The following is a 16,506-nucleotide window of genomic DNA, read 5'->3' as shown; positions in this document are numbered from 1 at the left end:
AGCGCTGAAGCATGTTAATATCATTGTGTGATCCAGCCATACCAAAGAAAGAGTGCCAGATCCAGAGATCTTGAGACGCCACGGCCTCTAGTATGACAGTGCAAGCCCTGACATGGCCCTTATACTGTCCTTCCCAAGTAGAAGGGCGGTTCTTCCACTCCCAGTGCATGCAGTCTATACTGCCAAGCATCCCTGGGAAGCCCCTACTGGCATTCATCGCCAACAAACGGGATGTATCTTCAGCTGTCGGCTCTCTCAAGTACTCAGGGCCAAACACAGCAATAACAGTCTTGCAGAACTTATACAGGGACTCTAGGCATGTAGACTCGCTCATACGGACGTACTCGTCAATGAGATCATCGGACACTCCCTATGCAAGCATTCGAATGGCGGCAATGCATTTCTGATAAGGGGAGAAACCAATCTTGCCGACGGCATCCTCTTTGCACTCGAAATAGTCATCATAGCCGACCACCCCCTCTCTAATACGGTTGAAAAGATGCCTACTCATACGAAAACGACGACGAAATTTTTGATGTTTGAACAGCGGGTTTGTTGTATCAAAGTAGTCCTTCCAAAGAAGGAACTGCCCGCTCTCTCGGTTGCGATTCAACGCCGGAAGATGACCCGGAATGGAGCCACGGAATAACGGCCGCTGGCTGTTGAGGTGGTGATGGACCAACACGGCAGCCAATATATCCTCCTCGTCGTCGAACGACGAATCATCGGAGTCGCAAAGGAAATTGTGGAAAAAGAACTCGTCGGCGAAGTCCATTTTGTACCTTGGCAAACTGTCAAACAGTTTGCGGGCGTTGATGAAGGAGACGACCGGCGAGGGGAGTCGCGGCGCGCACGGACCAGCTAGCTGCCCTGCCGGCGTCCGACGAGCGTGCCGATGAGGATCTGGCCGGGGCGGCGAGGCGGCTTCTTGGTCGCGGGCGGCTGTGTGATGGAAAACAGTCGACTCCCCAGCGGCAAGACGGCGGTGGCGGGCAACGTCGGAGTGCGCGGCATTGCTGGGCGAATGTAGAGGCGGCGGCAGCTGCAAAGTTGCCGGTCAAAATGGACGACGGCGTCGGCGACGAAGGAGACGGACGAGGGTTGCTGTTGGTTGGGGGTGGGGGGAGGCCAATGTGCCACCGGCCAGCGGGCCCCGAGGGAGGAGAAAGCGAACATGCGCGCGTACGTCACGTGTCCGTGCCTACGCAAATCTGGTTCAAAAATAGATTAGGAATGGGTCGTCCGTGAACGAAAAGCGAACATATGTCTATTTATATCCGCGCGTTGGGGCGTGTTTTATGTTCACTTCAACTCAAACGGACGGTGGCAGACGAAATGGGTTGCCTTTTTTGAAGTTGCTCGCTATAGAGCGAATGCCACACGCGACGAACGTTGGCACGCTGGAGTGGTGTGGAGTCTAGACTAGCCACGATGCAGCTGCATCATGGTGCCAGAAAGGGTGAAATATGTTACGTGGACGGCGGGTGGACACGGCATGTCCCCGTCGACGTGACCGCGTGTGTGCGCGCTGCCTGGCCCAAGGTGTGTGTATCTGCATGCATGACCAGATGCTGCTCCGTTGTTGTCACGAAATGAATACTGCTGCGCTGCTAGTGCTCGGTGGGCAGGCACGTCGCCACCTCCGACGTCTACCCATGGATGGCCACTGCTCGGGTTCGGCAAAGGGTAAAATAACTGTGGTTCGGTATCCGGTCGCCAAGCTGGGGCAAAGCAGTCATGCAAGTATAAATAAAAAGGTTGTTTAAATTGAAGAGATGGCAAATCCAACCTTTTAAATGTCTTAAATTTATATTATTACATGTGACGTAAAACCTAATCTAAGCGGAGCTCGCCTGGTTCCATCGTGCCCATGCCCACTGGCTGGCTGCGCTCCTCAGAGTGTTGGTCCGGTCGCCAGCAAGGTAGAGTAGGGCATGGGACACAAGTCGACTCACGCGACTCAAGGCACCGTCTTCTGTCATGCCTTACTCTTCCTCGTCGCAGCCCGGAACCCGAATGGTGTCAGTGGACGTCAGATCGATGATGGATCCGTCCCGGAACGAGCCGGCGACATCCACCATGACGCGGGTGCGACGCCCGGACTGGTGCACCATACGAGGTGCCGGAGAATGCGACTCCGCCTCGCCGACGTCCACCACCGCAAAGGCTGCTGTCGTCTCCCGTGCCCGCTACCTCGCACAACGGGCACGTCGCACCATGTTTGCGTCGGACAACGCACATGGTGCATCCATGGCCTTGGCGCGCCAACGGAGGGGTTACATGATTCGCCACCGCGTTCGGACGTCAAACGGACAGCACCGCCTCCGGCAAGGCAGCGATGGCACACCTAGCGCCGGATCCATGCGCCATTTGGACGGACACAATGAATTGCCGACGGAAGGAGTCCGAGCACGCCTCGCAAGGGCCTCCTCCCAGGAGCGGTGGAGCGCAAACAGGGCGGCCATCTCCTCCTCAGGGACACGTGGGATGAGTTCGGGGATCGACGAGTCTGGAGGTGAAGGACTTGGATCCGCTGCCCGCCATGTCGGAGAATGTCCGATGGGAGCTTGGGTGCCGAAGGGGAATGGAGTGAAGTGGTTAGGGTTTGGTCCGGCAAACGGATGGGAAGAAATATATGTAGAGTCGGGTGAGCCAGTGTGGGCCGGATACGATGTGGCGGACACGCCCGAGCACCCCATACCCGTCCCATATTTGAACTGGATATAAAGGGTGCCGATCAGCTCAGGCGTTTGAGATCCGTTTGAGGCGCTCGTCTAGATCACATTCTCGTGACCTGTGAGTGACCAAACCAGGGTGTTTGAGGCGGGTTTGTAACTTGTCGGATGTTCATATTAGTGTATATAGTAGTGAAATAAAGAAAATTAGTTTTAAAACCTGGCACACGTGTGAGAATACGATGCTAATCCTGTCCATGGACGTAAAATGCGCTGACGTGGCACCGTACTTTAGTTGGTGCGTAGCGTGGCATGGAGCCTACTTGCAGCGGCGGAACGGGATGGCCCAACGTCTCTAGGACCAGTGAGTCCGAGCTATCATCAGTACAAAGGGAAAAATCGCATGGAAAATGGTGGCTGCTAGCAACTCCACCATTCACGTTTGGATGTTATTTTTCTTTTCTAAAATTTGAAAAAAATGTTAGTTATAATCATAGTAACAAAGTTATGTTTGAATATTCACGTCTTATAAATAATAACATACAAATAAAATAAAAATCTTGTCAATTTTGAAAATATGCACTTATTATGTTTTAAAATACTGTTTTAAATATATGCCACTAGTGTATAAAAACCTTTAGTAAATACAAACACTTAAAATATACACTCATGTACTATATTAAAAATGTTTAGTAAGTACAAATAAAAAATTGAATACAAACATTTTTATACCCTCGTGACATATATTTAAATTATACCCCCTCCATATAAAGTTGGTACAAGTTTGAGTCATTTATTTTGGGACAAAGAGAGTACAAAACTATGAACACAAAACCTTTACTAAATATTTATGAATATTCAATTGTGTATAATTTTCACTCCTATACTCATACAGTTTATATATTTTAGAATAATCACAAAAAAAATCTTAACATATCAATATTTCCGTTATATAAATATTTACTTAAAAATACTTATGAATTGTAAAAAATTACATATAGTTAATCAAATGTTTGCTTTGTATAATTAAAATAAAAACGGTGAATTATGATTTTATAAATGTTTCTACTATTTTAAATTGTATAAAAAATTATAATTCACAAATACTATTTGAATTATTTGAATGTTTTAAAATTAATACTTGAATACTTTTAAAATTACATGACTATTTTTTAAAGTACTAAGTTACTTTAATTGTATGTACAATAGTTGTAACACACAAACATTAGACTTTACTTTTGTTATTGTCGTTATAATTTACATATTTATACAAATTTCTTAAAAACCCAAAAAAGAAACACCATATGCTAAATGGACGCACTAACTGCAGCCCATTTACTAAATCACAGGAGAGTCTTCGTTTACAATACACTAGAAGAACGCCCGTGCGTTGCAACGGGGCCACATTAATTTTAAGAATTTAATATTAATATTCTCATACATATCAAGTGACCTTGGCGATCTTTTTTACCATCAAATCCTCACACACACTCTCTCCCTCCCTCTTCCTCACTCTCTCCCCCTCTCCCTTTCTCTCTCTAACACACACACATATCCATCTTATTAGGTACGGGGCCATAATCCATCTATTTAACACACACATGCTAGTGCAAAACAATATGGATTATGTGTATTATATTTGCCACCACAACTGACGGAATTAATTTCATGTAAATCGGCCAGCCACAGCTTCAAGAATACGCGGAGGAGGTGGCCCGGGTTGGCGTCGGCACCGTTCGGCGCGGGCCACGGGTCTGCTTCCATGTGCATCTGCGTGCTGGCCACCCACGACGGGTCCTTCAAGTGCCGCTTCCACCGCACCAACTCCCAGGGCCACGCCCAGGGAAGCCGCCCTTCTTCGCCCCCTTCACTGGCCTCGCCGTCCTCGTCCTCCGGCATCGTTGCGACCAGTGACGCAGCCCAAGCATCGGCCTCAAGAATTAAGAACGCTCGACAACGAAGAGGAAAGGGAAGATCATATAGATGTCATAAGAAAGAGAGTTTATTTACTGCTCCCTCGATGTATTGTTTCCTTTGTTTAGAGATTGACTACCATCCGTGAGTTAAGGTACGGTTAATGTGATTGAGCGATTTTTCTGAAAAATCAAATATTTGTTTTCTAATTAATGTGATTGAGTGATTTAAGATAAGGTTAATTAATTTAGATTTGATTTTTAGAGATTGTTCATGATTGATTCTACATTACTAAATAACTGGCGCCAGTATGAAAAGTTATGATCTGTTTAGATTTCTTTCGTTGCGTGAGAGGGTGACGCGAAAATAAACTGATGAAGTGGGGGGAGGGGACGAAAAAAATCAGCGAAGGTGAGAGGAGGTACAAAAAAACCCATAAAAGGTGGGACGAAAAAAAATCTGAAAACAAGACTACCAACTGCTTCATTAGAAATAGAGATTAAAACTTTCTATGCATTGTATGTTCCCCTCAAAAAAAAACTATGCATTGTATATATCAAACTTCATACAATGTATGTCAGCACATTTTACGCTTACGCGCATGTGAAGTTTTGAAACCATTTGCAACTGTAACCACTAAAATGAACATCCACGACAAGTTCAAGCACCAGCATACTTACTTCTAAATTGAACAGCAGAGAAGTAGCACTCCCTCTGTAAACAAATATAGGACGTTAAATTAAACTACAAAAACATCCTATATTTGTGTACAAAGGGAGTATAACCCAACAATAGAAAAGTAGTACTCCCTCCGTTTCAAATAGATGTCTCAACTTTGTACTAACTTTGTATTAAAATTAGTACAAAGTTGAGTCATCTATTTTGAAACAGAGGGAGTATAACCCAGCGCCATGCCCTGGTAACATTCATCTAATCCTGCAGCGAAAGCCTGAAACAGTCACGCAAGTATAAAAGGCTGGTTAAATTAAACAGCAGAAAAGTAGAGGAGTATAACCCAGCGCCATGCCCTGGTAAAATTCATCTAATTCAGACTCACGACTCCAGCCTGCACCCAAACCCTGAAACAGCCAAAACAGCAAGACCAGCCTCTGCATAAACGAGCTGCCAAAACTAACAACAGAAAAGCTTTACTGAACCAAGTACAAATTCAGCGACCGTTTCATACATAAAACCTCACACAATCGATAGAACCTGTGGCAAGAAAGATTCCCGCAACAGCAGCACAATTTGCCAGTTCTACCGTACAGTACTTCTCTAGCCACACAGGAAAACATTCTTAATCCACCAGCACAATTTGCAGTTCCAGCACATGTCTCATCATGCTCACACCATAAAGACACCCCTAATTTGCTATAATTCTAGCATGCTCTGGCCACACGAAAAAAAGCATTCTTACAAAGACCAGGCACAATTTGCAGTTCCAGCATAGGTCTCATGTTTAGACCATCCGAGACACCAAAATTTGCAGATTATAGCTCATAATTTCAGAAACCTTCTTGCTCCACCAAATCGCCACATTGTGATCACCGGTACAGTTTCAGGTAAGCTCATGACGCTCCCATCAGTCGACCAAGTCGATGATGGCCTTGGTCACCTCCCTTACCAGGTCATGGCGGCGCAGCTCCACCTTCATCTGCGCCACCCGCTGCCTCTTGATCTTCTCGTCCATGGCGCGCGCCTTATCCTCGTCCATCATCCCGAACTGCCTCTTGAAAATGCCCGGGTTCGCCGCATCCAGCTCCTTCACATGCTCCGCTAGGTACGGATACAGATCGCACATCTCCTCGAACCCCTTTGGCTCCTGGCCATTTGCCGCCTTCGCAGACTTGGCAGAGGCAGCTGCGGCGGTGACCATGTCGCCGCCTTCCCAGACCATCTTGGAAAGTTCCAGCACCCGGCGGTCATGCTCCTTGCTCGGGAGCTCGCCCTTCTTGCTGAGCGCGAGGTACCGACGCCTGAGGGCCAGGACCTTCCCCTGGAGCTCCTTGCTGCCGTAGGCCCGGTTGTCGAGCTTCCCTGCAAGGGCGTCGACGAGGGCGTCGGGCTGCGGCAGCGTGCCGTGCTGCTTTTGGTGAGCCGCGAGGGCCTCGAGGATACGCACCTCGTCGTCGGTGGACCAGATGCGGCTGAAAGCGGCAGGCTTCTTGGTCTCGGCCGCTGCCTGGGGCTTCCGGCCCTCTGGCGCCTGCTTTGGAGCAAGCTTCGGCGGCGGCGGCGCCTCCTCCTCGGACTCACCCTCCTCTTCTTCCTCGTCGGAGGCGTCCGATTCCTCGCCCTGCCGCGGCGGGGGCGGTGGGGGCTGCTTCTTGGGAGCGGAGCGAGGGGCCGTCTTGGTGGGCTCCTCTTCCTCCTCCTCGCCGGAAGAGTCGGAGTCACCTCCCTGTTGCGGCGGCGGAGGCTTGTTCTTGGGGGTGGCGGCGGGGGCCGGGGACGCGCGGGCGGGCTCCTCATCAGACTCCTCCTCCTCGTCTTCCTCTTCAGACTCCTCCTCCTCCTCCTCCTCTCCCTCCTGCGGGGGCGCCGGCGTGCTCTTGGGGGCCGGGGTGGGGGCGGGGGGAGGGGACTCGGCGTCTTCGTCCTCCTCCTCCTCGGAGCGCGAGCGGGAGTCCTCCTCCTCGGAGGAGGCAGCCGGAGGCGGTGGCGGGGGCGCCGGCTTCTTCGCGGCGCGCTTGGGGGCCATCGCCGGAGACTAGCTAGGGTTTGGGAGAAGAGGAAAGGTGGGCGGCGGCGGCGGCGGACTCGGTGGTTTGCTCTCGCAATTTGGGGGTTTATTAGGGGAAGAAAAGCATCAGCGTACTCCCTACGATAACCCTTCCTCTCCTGCGAGGCATTCGGGCCTACCAGGCCCATGTCCACTTGGGCCTCATGGCCTTATACGGTCCATCGTTCATCTTTCTGGCTAGACTTGTCTCAAAAAAAAAAAATCTTTCTGGCTAGACTCACTCACAGCTAGAAAAAAGAACTTGATTCACTATTTTTTAGGGAAAAAAAGAAAAAAAAGCTAGATTCACTCACAAGCTGGAGAAGTAGTTAGTTGTCAAAAAGCACCAGTAAACATTCAGTCCAGCCCAGCATTTTCGAAATAACATCTCCGAAATCCTGACAGATCGATCATTCAACCATTTTTTTTTTGCGAGAATAACGATAATGTGTCACACACCTTGAAAAATATATTTTTGATCATTCAAGGAGTACATCTTTCATTGGTCTTCTATCTCTCATAGATATGGCCCATGATTGTTCTAGTAACATTATTCTCTGTGAATCACCGCGGGAAAAACACAGGTCGTCGCAGCCGCATGGTGGCAGGATCGGGACAGGCTAAAAGAGAAACGAAAAACGCTCGCTCGCTTTCATCAACACTGCGAGGCGAGCAGATGCACCAGGCTTGACGTGTCGAAGAGCTCCATGAACCGCTGGTCGGTTTTCCTCGCCTTGGCCGCCGCGAAGTGCAGGTACTCGTCGAAGACGGAGGACAGGCGCCACTTCTGCAGCTTCCTCAGGCAGCCCACCACGCAGCCGGTACGGTGCTGAGAGAAGCGCATGGTTATGATTTTCATTATAAAGTGCTGTATGAGGTGTATAGGGTGCAGAATATATCATATATGGATGATCAATGGAGGCCTACGTACCTTGCCTCTCTTGCAGTGGATGAGCACCGGGTGGTTTCTCACGTCTGAATCCATGGAAACAGGGAGAAATGTTAGTTGGAGAAGGAGAAATTTCGAGTGGTCATGTGTGATTTTGCGGCCTTCGATCGGTGAAGATGTTTGTAAGTGAATGTGTGAAATGGTAGTACCAAGGATGACTTTGAGCGCCTCGCGGATCGTTTCTTCGGGGATGTCGACAAACGGTTCCTGCACCATGCGCGCAGGTTTCAGATATTTGTTGGCATTTCGCACACATAGTATAGGTTTTCAAAAGGGAGTTTGCATTGCAGTTGCAGTGCACACATGGATGATTCTGAACTAAAGTTGGTGAGCTCGACCATAGGATGCATGCATTGTTAATCGCCGACAGAGTAAGCTGTGACCGAACGTCAACTTGTCAGCGTCGACGGCCTTTAGCGCTCCACTAACTAGCAGGTCGTAGCTGGATGAGCAAAGAGCCGACAGTGGAATATGTTCTCGTCGAGTCACCGTTGCAGCGGATACCAGATAAAATCCAGAGCCGTTGTCACGTGATGATAGGCAAGCAGAGGAAGCCATCCTTTTTTCCGTGTATGCAGATATGTGTACTATGTAGTAGTAGTAATATAGAGTAGCATGGCAGGTAAAAAGGTGAGCTAGTTGATCATATAATGCCTCTAATGGAAACATGCAAGTGAAAGTGATCAGATATGTATATACTGTTCCTCATGAAAGAGACGGGTAAATGACTTTGCAAAGAGCCAGTAAGACAGTTGCCCAAGCAAAGGGGTAATACTAGAAAAGGCAAGTGCTGCCGAAAGCAAGTTATTCATCCACGCGACAGCCCACAGCTACTCTGAACCAAAGATCATATGCAGAGCGCACCCAACAAGCAAAAATGCAGGTCGATGCAAAGATGGTTTCGCCGTCCTCGGGAATGCACGAATCAAAGGCTGAATTGTTCATCGACGTGCGTACGTACGTACCTTGCGGCCCTGGATTCCGAAGTGGTGGAGCTTGATCCCGCTGCGCCCCAGGAACCGCGCGTTCTGCTCCGGGTACGGCTCCGGGCACAGGTACCTGCAGAAGCAAGCAAGCAAGCAACACGGGGCGTCAAGAAGAGAGAAGTCTGGGTGCATGGTGGCCGGAGATGTGGGCGTGGCACAGAGCAGGGAGCTCACACGACGGAGCGCAGGTTGAGGGACGCGAGGAACCGGAAGTTGGCCGCGTCGGGGAACCCCGACCGGAAGACGCCGTCGTCGACCATGCCGAAGTTGAGCGGCGGCACCAGCCGTGACGCCTCCTCCTCCGCCTCCCCGTAGCCCAGGCTAGCGCAGAGCTGCTTCGGGTGCTTCCATGGCTCCACGGCGACGCCCTCGTTCTGCTCTGCTTCTTGGGTCCTCTGCCTCGGCGACACCTCCAGCTTCATGGCCCGTGGTGTCGCGGCAGAGGCGGGAAGTGTCACTCTGCCGTCGAGTGCGAGAGTGTCCCGTGTAGTGTGTATTGTGCGCGTGTGGAAGGAGACCGCGATACGGCAGGTTTTTTATAGAGGGCGAGGAGCATCAGCGCTGCCATGTGATCGACGGTGATTTGATTTGGCGAGGAGAAATTTTAGGCGAAAGCGACATGGATCCATCCATCGATGATCTAGCGCTTGCTGACGGCAGGGGACCCGTCCGATGCGCGACGATAATTGGTGGCCGGAGCCAGATTTTCACCGGATGAGACGAGGCTGGACGTAAACGTTTGCTTGTTTGACTGTCAGTGAGGCCCCTGTGCTAGCAAAGCTCAGCTCAGACTCCAAGATCTCAGAAAATGTAGGATCTAGTATGCATAATGGAGTGACACTCGAGACTTCTGCCCATCATGCATGCCGTCGTGGCGTGCTCGATCTGGGGCTCTGGATACTGTTGTGGCGTGGTCGATCGGGATTCCGGGCCATCTCGCCCCCGGCTGGTCGTGGTTTGGTACCGACAGGAGAGCGACATACGTGCCCTGCGGCAGTAACGGGGAGCACGTACTCTAGGAAATGATCCCATCGAGCAAGCAGGTCAATGTTCTCGGTGTGCAAGCCAAGAACTTCCGGTTTCGTTCGTGGATAAGGTCCGGTTCAACGATGGCGGCCGGCAAGAGCAGCCAAGAAGACGACGGGGAGGCGATGTTAAACTTCTCTTTTCGAGAAAAAAGCGCAAAGTCTCTTGCCAATAGATCCAGGCCTTTTTTACTAACTTGATGGTAAGAAGTCCGGTGACCTAGAAATCCTAGGCATTGATATAAAGAGTAGAAGTTTAGCCGTGCGAGCTGAATATCATGCACACACCAAGCAAATAGCCAGTTACCCAAAGCCGAGCGAGGCCATTGACCGCATGGCGAGAGGAAGACAACACCATCAAAATCCCACCGTGGGGACGATATGACAATCCCACACTTTCGTCGCAAGTGTCTGTCAGTGGTAAATCTGGGCACCCCAGGCACAATACCACATGTTGTCAATGTCCCCGTAGGCTGCGGTTATCACCGACAAATTGCCGCACACCATCTTCGTAACGCGACGCCTCAACGGAGGATCGCGGGCACCCCCGCCATGCTCTGCCTCGATGCGTCGGCCAGCCAATACATGGCAGCGGCGAGACATGGAAGCGTCAGCCGCAGTGCGAACCTGGAATCATCCACTTATCCCCTAACAAATGCAACTCCAAAACAATGCTCCCAAGAGAGAGAAATGACACCATTGACGATTGACGATATTGCCCGATCCGATATCACTCAGACCTAGGTTTTCCCCAGAGCAATAGGCAGGTAGGCGTGAACGACATCGACGACTCCTTTAACAAAGTAACAACACCCAAAAAATCTGAGCACGGCCTTCGCCGTCCATCCTGCCACATCCGAACAATCCGTTTTGCGGCCGAGGTGAAACCACGCCACTGCCTCTGCGACGTCCGAGCCACAATCCCTGCCACATGCGCGAGACCTTCGCTCGCCGAGCCCAGCCTCTTCTTGCATGAGAACACCACTAGTCGGCACCAAGATCTGTCGCCCACAGGTACCTAGGTGTCACAAGAAAGGTCCCCGCCGCCGCCTTCAGCCGCACGAGCTTCGCTTGGAAGCTTCCTCCGAAGATGGCGCGGGGAGGGGAAGGCTGGGGCGGCGGTTCCTAGGTTTGAGGGGGGAACCACCGAAAATAGCCGCCCTTGTTGGCTATATCATAGCGATTGTTTTGTTGAATGCGTTAATAAGATTGATGTAATTCCCCATTTTTTCTGCATGCAACCTTGGTAGATCCTCAGTATGCCCATCATCGTTGAGTCACAGGAATTAGCAAATGCATTGCTTTGAGAGCCTAAATACATTTGGACCTCGAGTAAGAAGGTGTCAAAGCTCTGATATTTCTGTTCCGATCCCTTGAAGTTGGACAAACCAAATCCTCCGCGGGCCTCTGGATTTGCATGATTTGAAAAAATGTAGCATAGGACAAACCTAGGATTGTGATGTCATGACCATTTGAATCCTACAAATTTTTGGTTTGTTTGACTGCATGAGAAAATATGTGATCCTTTCCAAGAGGTTTGAGTGAAGGCTAAAATTCCTATGAAATGCAGTACCAAGGAATCTTCAGAAAAAAATTCTATTCAATTCGACGAATTAAGCAATCAACATAGCAAAAATTCCTAAGGATTTTGATCCTTCAAAATTCTTATTAAGATTCTTTGAATCAAATATGCCCTAAAACAACCACATGTATTCAAGAAAATTAGGGTATTTTTGCCTGCTTGCTGAACCATCGTTTCCTGGGTTAATTCCAGATAAAACACAGTAGATATATGCACACTGAGAAATTCATTTTGCTTTAAGCATTTCTCCATCGACTAGTTTGGGTACGACCCGGCCCATACGTGTTTGCGGGTGTAGTTCTTGAAGAGAGACATAAAACCTTAGCCGCTAAGGTTGTGATCAGAAGCAATAAAAATGTGTGTGATCAGAACCTATTAATTCACTTGAATTGAGAGCAGAGAATTCCACTATTTTTTTCCTACAAAGCTCGTGCATTGCAAAACGAGACATTATTGTTCCAAACCTATGGCAAGACAAAGCTTTTCTGTGAGGCACTGCTGTTACAAAAGTTCCACCAGCCAAAATTCTAGAGGACACAATAATACAATATCTTATGACGACTGGCAGAGCATGATTTGTCTTTGGTGTGTTGTCATCTCTTTACGGCAATTTGCATACCATAATCAGGCAAAGCAACGGGCTAAACATGCATTATTGCACGGCTCCTTCTAATAAGCGCTAAGCTATTGCACGACCAATCAAAGTTTCCCGTTTGTTAGGTTAGGTTTAGGCCAAGTGAGGAGGATGGGTGTGTTTGCCAGTGGCGTTCCAGTATAGTGCACAGCAGATAGAACCAACCTCCATGCAAACTTCTGGCTAAGCAAAGGGATTCCTCTTTGCTGAAACCCTATTTGTCCTCCTGTTGTGCTCTGCAATCTGCATGGTTGAATGTTAAATATATGACCCTGATAAGTACCGAATGTCAGGTACGAGCACATGGCAATTCTGAATGTTTTCAACGGCAAGCTTAGTTATGCGAGGATGACAACTTTAGTTGTCAAGCATGACAAGTTTCGTGCTTCAGTATATTTTTCACAGAAACTTGCCGTGTGTCACTGAAAATTGCCATCCTTACGCGACTGGAATTGCCATCGAAAAATGTCAGGGCCAGAGTGCCACACACCCGACGCGTGGCACTTATCATTTGGGTAAATATAAACAGGACTAAGTATCAACAAACATAACGCTTGAAGCAGTGTAACCAAGACAATTGATCAAGCATTTCAAAACCTGTTGGGGATATGACTATTGGATATGACCCGCCCAGGAGGGGCCGGGTTATCCTAATGGAGGTTCATCTAGACAAAGCCCATGAATATGTTGAAGATGGCGGTTCATGAAGTAGGCATGTTAACGGGCCCAAACCGAAAGGCAGCTTAAGACCCGTGAGTATAAACCACCATGTATATATGACTTGAGTTGTAAGGCATGTAAGATAAGTTACCGAGCCGGACACGTTTGAATGAGCCGGCCAGGACTCTGTAGGCCACCGGGCGTCAACCAATGTATATAAGGGGACGACCCGGCAGCGGGTTAGGGCAAGAAACAACATATCGAAAGCTAGGCAAAGCATATTCGATCCCTGGTAATCGAAACCCTATCAATACCACCCCAAACTGGATTAGGCCTTTACCTTCACCGCAAGGGGCCGAACCAGTATAAACTCCTCGTGTCCTTTGTCCCGTTTAACCCCTTTAAGCTAACCTCGTCGCCATGGTTTCACAACTAAGTCCTTTCACTAGGACATCTGCCGTGACAACTCCACGACAGTTGGCGCCCACCGTGGGGCCTGCACACAGTGGTTTTGAGTTCTTGAAGGGCAGCTTCGAAGGGATCAAGGGATACGCTGTTGGCCGGATGACCAAGAGTCGTCGCGGCAAGTTCTACATCGACGATGCAGGCTGGGGACCCGAGGCCGGCTCAATTGAGTATGGGCACCGGGTCCCCTTCAACGGAATCCACGTCTTCATTGACAAGATCGGCGAACCGGGCCCTGAGCCGGATATCTGCACCGACATCATCGAGACGGCTCAGCGTGTTGGGGATCGAAGCAGAAATTTAAAATTTTCTACGCATCACCAAGATCAATCTATGGAGTAATCTAGCAACGAGGGGAAGGGGAGTGCATCTACATACCCTTGTAGATCGCTAAGCGGAAGCGTTACAAGAATGCGGATGAAGGAGTCATACTCGTAGCGATTCAGATCGCGGTTGATTCCGATCTAAGCGCCGAACAACGACGCCTCCGCGTTCAACACACGTGCAGCCCGGTGACGTCTCCTACGCCTTGATCCAGCAAGGGGAGAAGGAGAGGTTGGGGAAGACTCCGTCCAGCAGCAGCACGTCAGCGTGGTGGTGGAGGAGCGCGGAACTCCAGCAGGGCTTCGCCAAGCACTACGAGAGACGAGGAAGGGAGAGGGGTAGGGCTGCGCCAACAGGGGAAGAACTTCGTGTGTTGGGCTGCCCCTTTGCCTCCACTATATATAGGGGGAGAGGGAGGGCTGCGCCCCCACCTAGGGTTTCCACCCTAGGGGTGGCGGCAGCCCCAATCCCCATCTGGGGTGGCGGCCAAGTGGGGGGGGGGAGAGGGAGGCGCACCAGGCATGGGCCTTAGGGCCCATCTGCCCTTAGGGTTTGCCCCCTCATCTCTCTAGGCGCATGGGCCTTGGTGGGGAGGCGCCCCATCCCACCTAGGGGATGGTCCCTTCTTACACTTAGCCCATGTATGCCTCCGGGGCCCGTGGCCCCTCCCGGTGGACCCCCGGACCCCTCCGGTGGTCCCGATACACTACCGGTGATGCCCGGAACACTTCCGGTGGCCAAAACCATACTTCCTATATATCAATCTTTACCTCCGGACCATTCCGGAACTCCTCGTGACGTCCGGGATCTCATACGGGACTCCGAACAACATTCGGTAACCGCGTACATACTTTCCCTATAACCCTAGCGTCATCGAACCTTAACTGTGTAGACCCTACGGGTTCGGGAGTCATGCAGACATGGCCGAGACAACTCTCCGATCAATAATCAACAGCGGGATTTGGATACCCATGTTGGTTCCCACATGCTCCACGATGATCTCATCGGATGAACCACGATGTCAAGGATTCAATCAATCTCGTATACAATTTCCTTTGTCTATCGGTATGATACTTGCCCGAGATTCGATCGTCGGTATCCCGATACCTTGTTCAATCTCGTTACCGGCAAGTCTCTTTACTCGTTCCATAACACATCATCCCGTGATCAACTCCTTGGTCACATTGTGCACATTATGATGATGTCCTACCGAGTGGGCCTAGAGATACCTCTCCGTTTACACGGAGTGACAAATCCCAGTCTCAATTCGTGCCAACCCAACAGACACTTTCGGAGATATCCGTAGTGTAACTTTATAGCCACCCGGTTACGTTGTGACGTTTGGCACACCCAAAGCACTCCTACGGTATCTGGGAGTTGCACAATCTCATGGTCTAAGGAAATGATACTTGACATTAGAAAAGCTTTAGCATACGAACCACACGATCTTTGTGCTAGGCTTAGGATTGGGTCTTGTCCATCACATCATTCTCCTAATGATGTGATCCCATTATCAACGACATCCAATGTCCATGGTTAGGAAACCGTAACCATCTATTGATCAACGAGCTAGTCAACTAGAGGCTTACTAGGGACATGGTGTTGTCTATGTATCCACACATGTATCTGAGTTTCCTATCAATACAATTCTAGCATGGATAATAAACGATTATCATGAACAATGAAATATAATATAATAATAACTAATTTATTAGTGCCTCTAGGGCATATTTCCAACAGTCTCCCACTTGCACTAGAGTCAATAATCTAGTTCACATCGCCATGTGATTAACACTCACAGGTCATATCGCCATGTGACCAACATCCAAAGAGTTCACTAGACTCAATAATCTAGTTCACATCACTATGTGATTAACACTCAATGAGTTCTGGGTTTGATCATGTTATGCTTGTGAGAGAGGTTGTAGTCAACGGGTCTGCCATATTCAGATCCCTATGTATTTCGCAAAACTTTATGTCATATCGTAGATGCTGCTACCACGTTCCACTTGGAGCTATTCCAAATTGTTGCTCCATTATACGTATCCGGTATCTCTACTCAGAGCTATCCGGATAGGTGTTAAGCTTGCATTGACGTAACTCTTTAGTCGAACTCTTTATCACCTCCATAACCGAGAAACATTTCCTTATTCCTCTAAGGATAATTTTGACTGCTATCTGGTGATCCACTCCTAGATCACCTTTGTACCCTCTTGCCAGACATGTGGCAAGGCACACATCAGGTGCGGTACTCAGCATGGCATACCGTATAGAGCCTATGACAAAAACATAGGGGACGACCTTCGTCCTTCCTCTTTCTTCTGCCGTGGTCAAGCTTTGAGTCTTACTCAACTTCACACCTTACAACTCAGGTAAGAACCCCTTCTTTGACTGATCTATTTTGAACTCCTTCAAAAACATGTCAAGGTGTGCGTTCTTTGAAAGTATCATCAGGCGTCTTGATCTATTTCTATAGATCTTGATGCCCAATATGTAAGCAGCTTTATCCAGGTCTTCCTTTGAAAATCACTCTTCAAACAACTGTTTATGCTTTTCACAAATTCTACATT

At 49.2% G+C, this 16,506-nt stretch overlaps 2 protein-coding genes across 3 annotated transcripts; both read right to left on the bottom strand.

The window, feature by feature from the left end:
* Positions 1-5,721: 5,721 nt before the first annotated feature.
* Positions 5,722-7,393, bottom strand: LOC125528474 (uncharacterized). The gene has a single exon (XM_048692942.2). It carries the CDS (start codon positions 7,288-7,290, stop codon positions 6,172-6,174), a length of 1,119 nt encoding a protein of 372 aa, XP_048548899.2. The 5' UTR covers positions 7,291-7,393; the 3' UTR covers positions 5,722-6,171.
* A 367-nt stretch (positions 7,394-7,760) lies between these two features.
* LOC147966157 (inositol diphosphatase DSP2-like) lies at positions 7,761-9,769 on the bottom strand. Of its 2 annotated transcripts, none has more exons than XM_087528696.1 (5): positions 9,421-9,769; positions 9,226-9,319; positions 8,410-8,467; positions 8,242-8,286; positions 7,761-8,209 (listed from the first exon to the last, which is right to left on the bottom strand). In XM_087528696.1, exons 1-5 carry the CDS (start codon positions 9,666-9,668, stop codon positions 7,932-7,934), a joined length of 723 nt encoding a protein of 240 aa, XP_087384822.1. In that variant the 5' UTR covers positions 9,669-9,769; the 3' UTR covers positions 7,761-7,931. The 2 variants fall into 2 exon arrangements, with proteins under 2 accessions (XP_087384822.1, XP_087384821.1); XM_087528695.1 differs by having other exon boundaries at positions 7,761-8,140; positions 8,243-8,286; positions 9,421-9,768.
* Positions 9,770-16,506: the final 6,737 nt, after the last annotated feature.

Source organism: Triticum urartu, chromosome 6A (genome assembly GCF_056163025.1).
Source record: "Triticum urartu cultivar PI428250 chromosome 6A, HENAU_Tu73, whole genome shotgun sequence".
Lineage (NCBI taxonomy): Eukaryota > Viridiplantae > Streptophyta > Magnoliopsida > Poales > Poaceae > Triticum > Triticum urartu.
Note: the sequence above shows the minus strand (reverse complement) of the source record. Positions and strands in the feature narration are given on the sequence as shown.

Bases quoted from the DNA above. Each gene is read 5' to 3' on its own strand.
- LOC125528474 (XM_048692942.2), bottom strand. From the start codon at position 7,290: ATGGCCCCCAAGCGCGCCGCGAAGAAGCCGGCGCCCCCGCCACCGCCT.
- LOC147966157 (XM_087528696.1), bottom strand. From the start codon at position 9,668: ATGAAGCTGGAGGTGTCGCCGAGGCAGAGGACCCAAGAAGCAGAGCAG. The intron at 8,287-8,409 runs GTACTACCATTT...CCATGGATTCAG, and splicing joins GGCGCTCAAAGTCATCCTTG to ACGTGAGAAACCACCCGGTG. The intron at 8,210-8,241 runs TACGTAGGCCTC...ATCCATATATGA, and splicing joins CCACTGCAAGAGAGGCAAGG to TATATTCTGCACCCTATACA.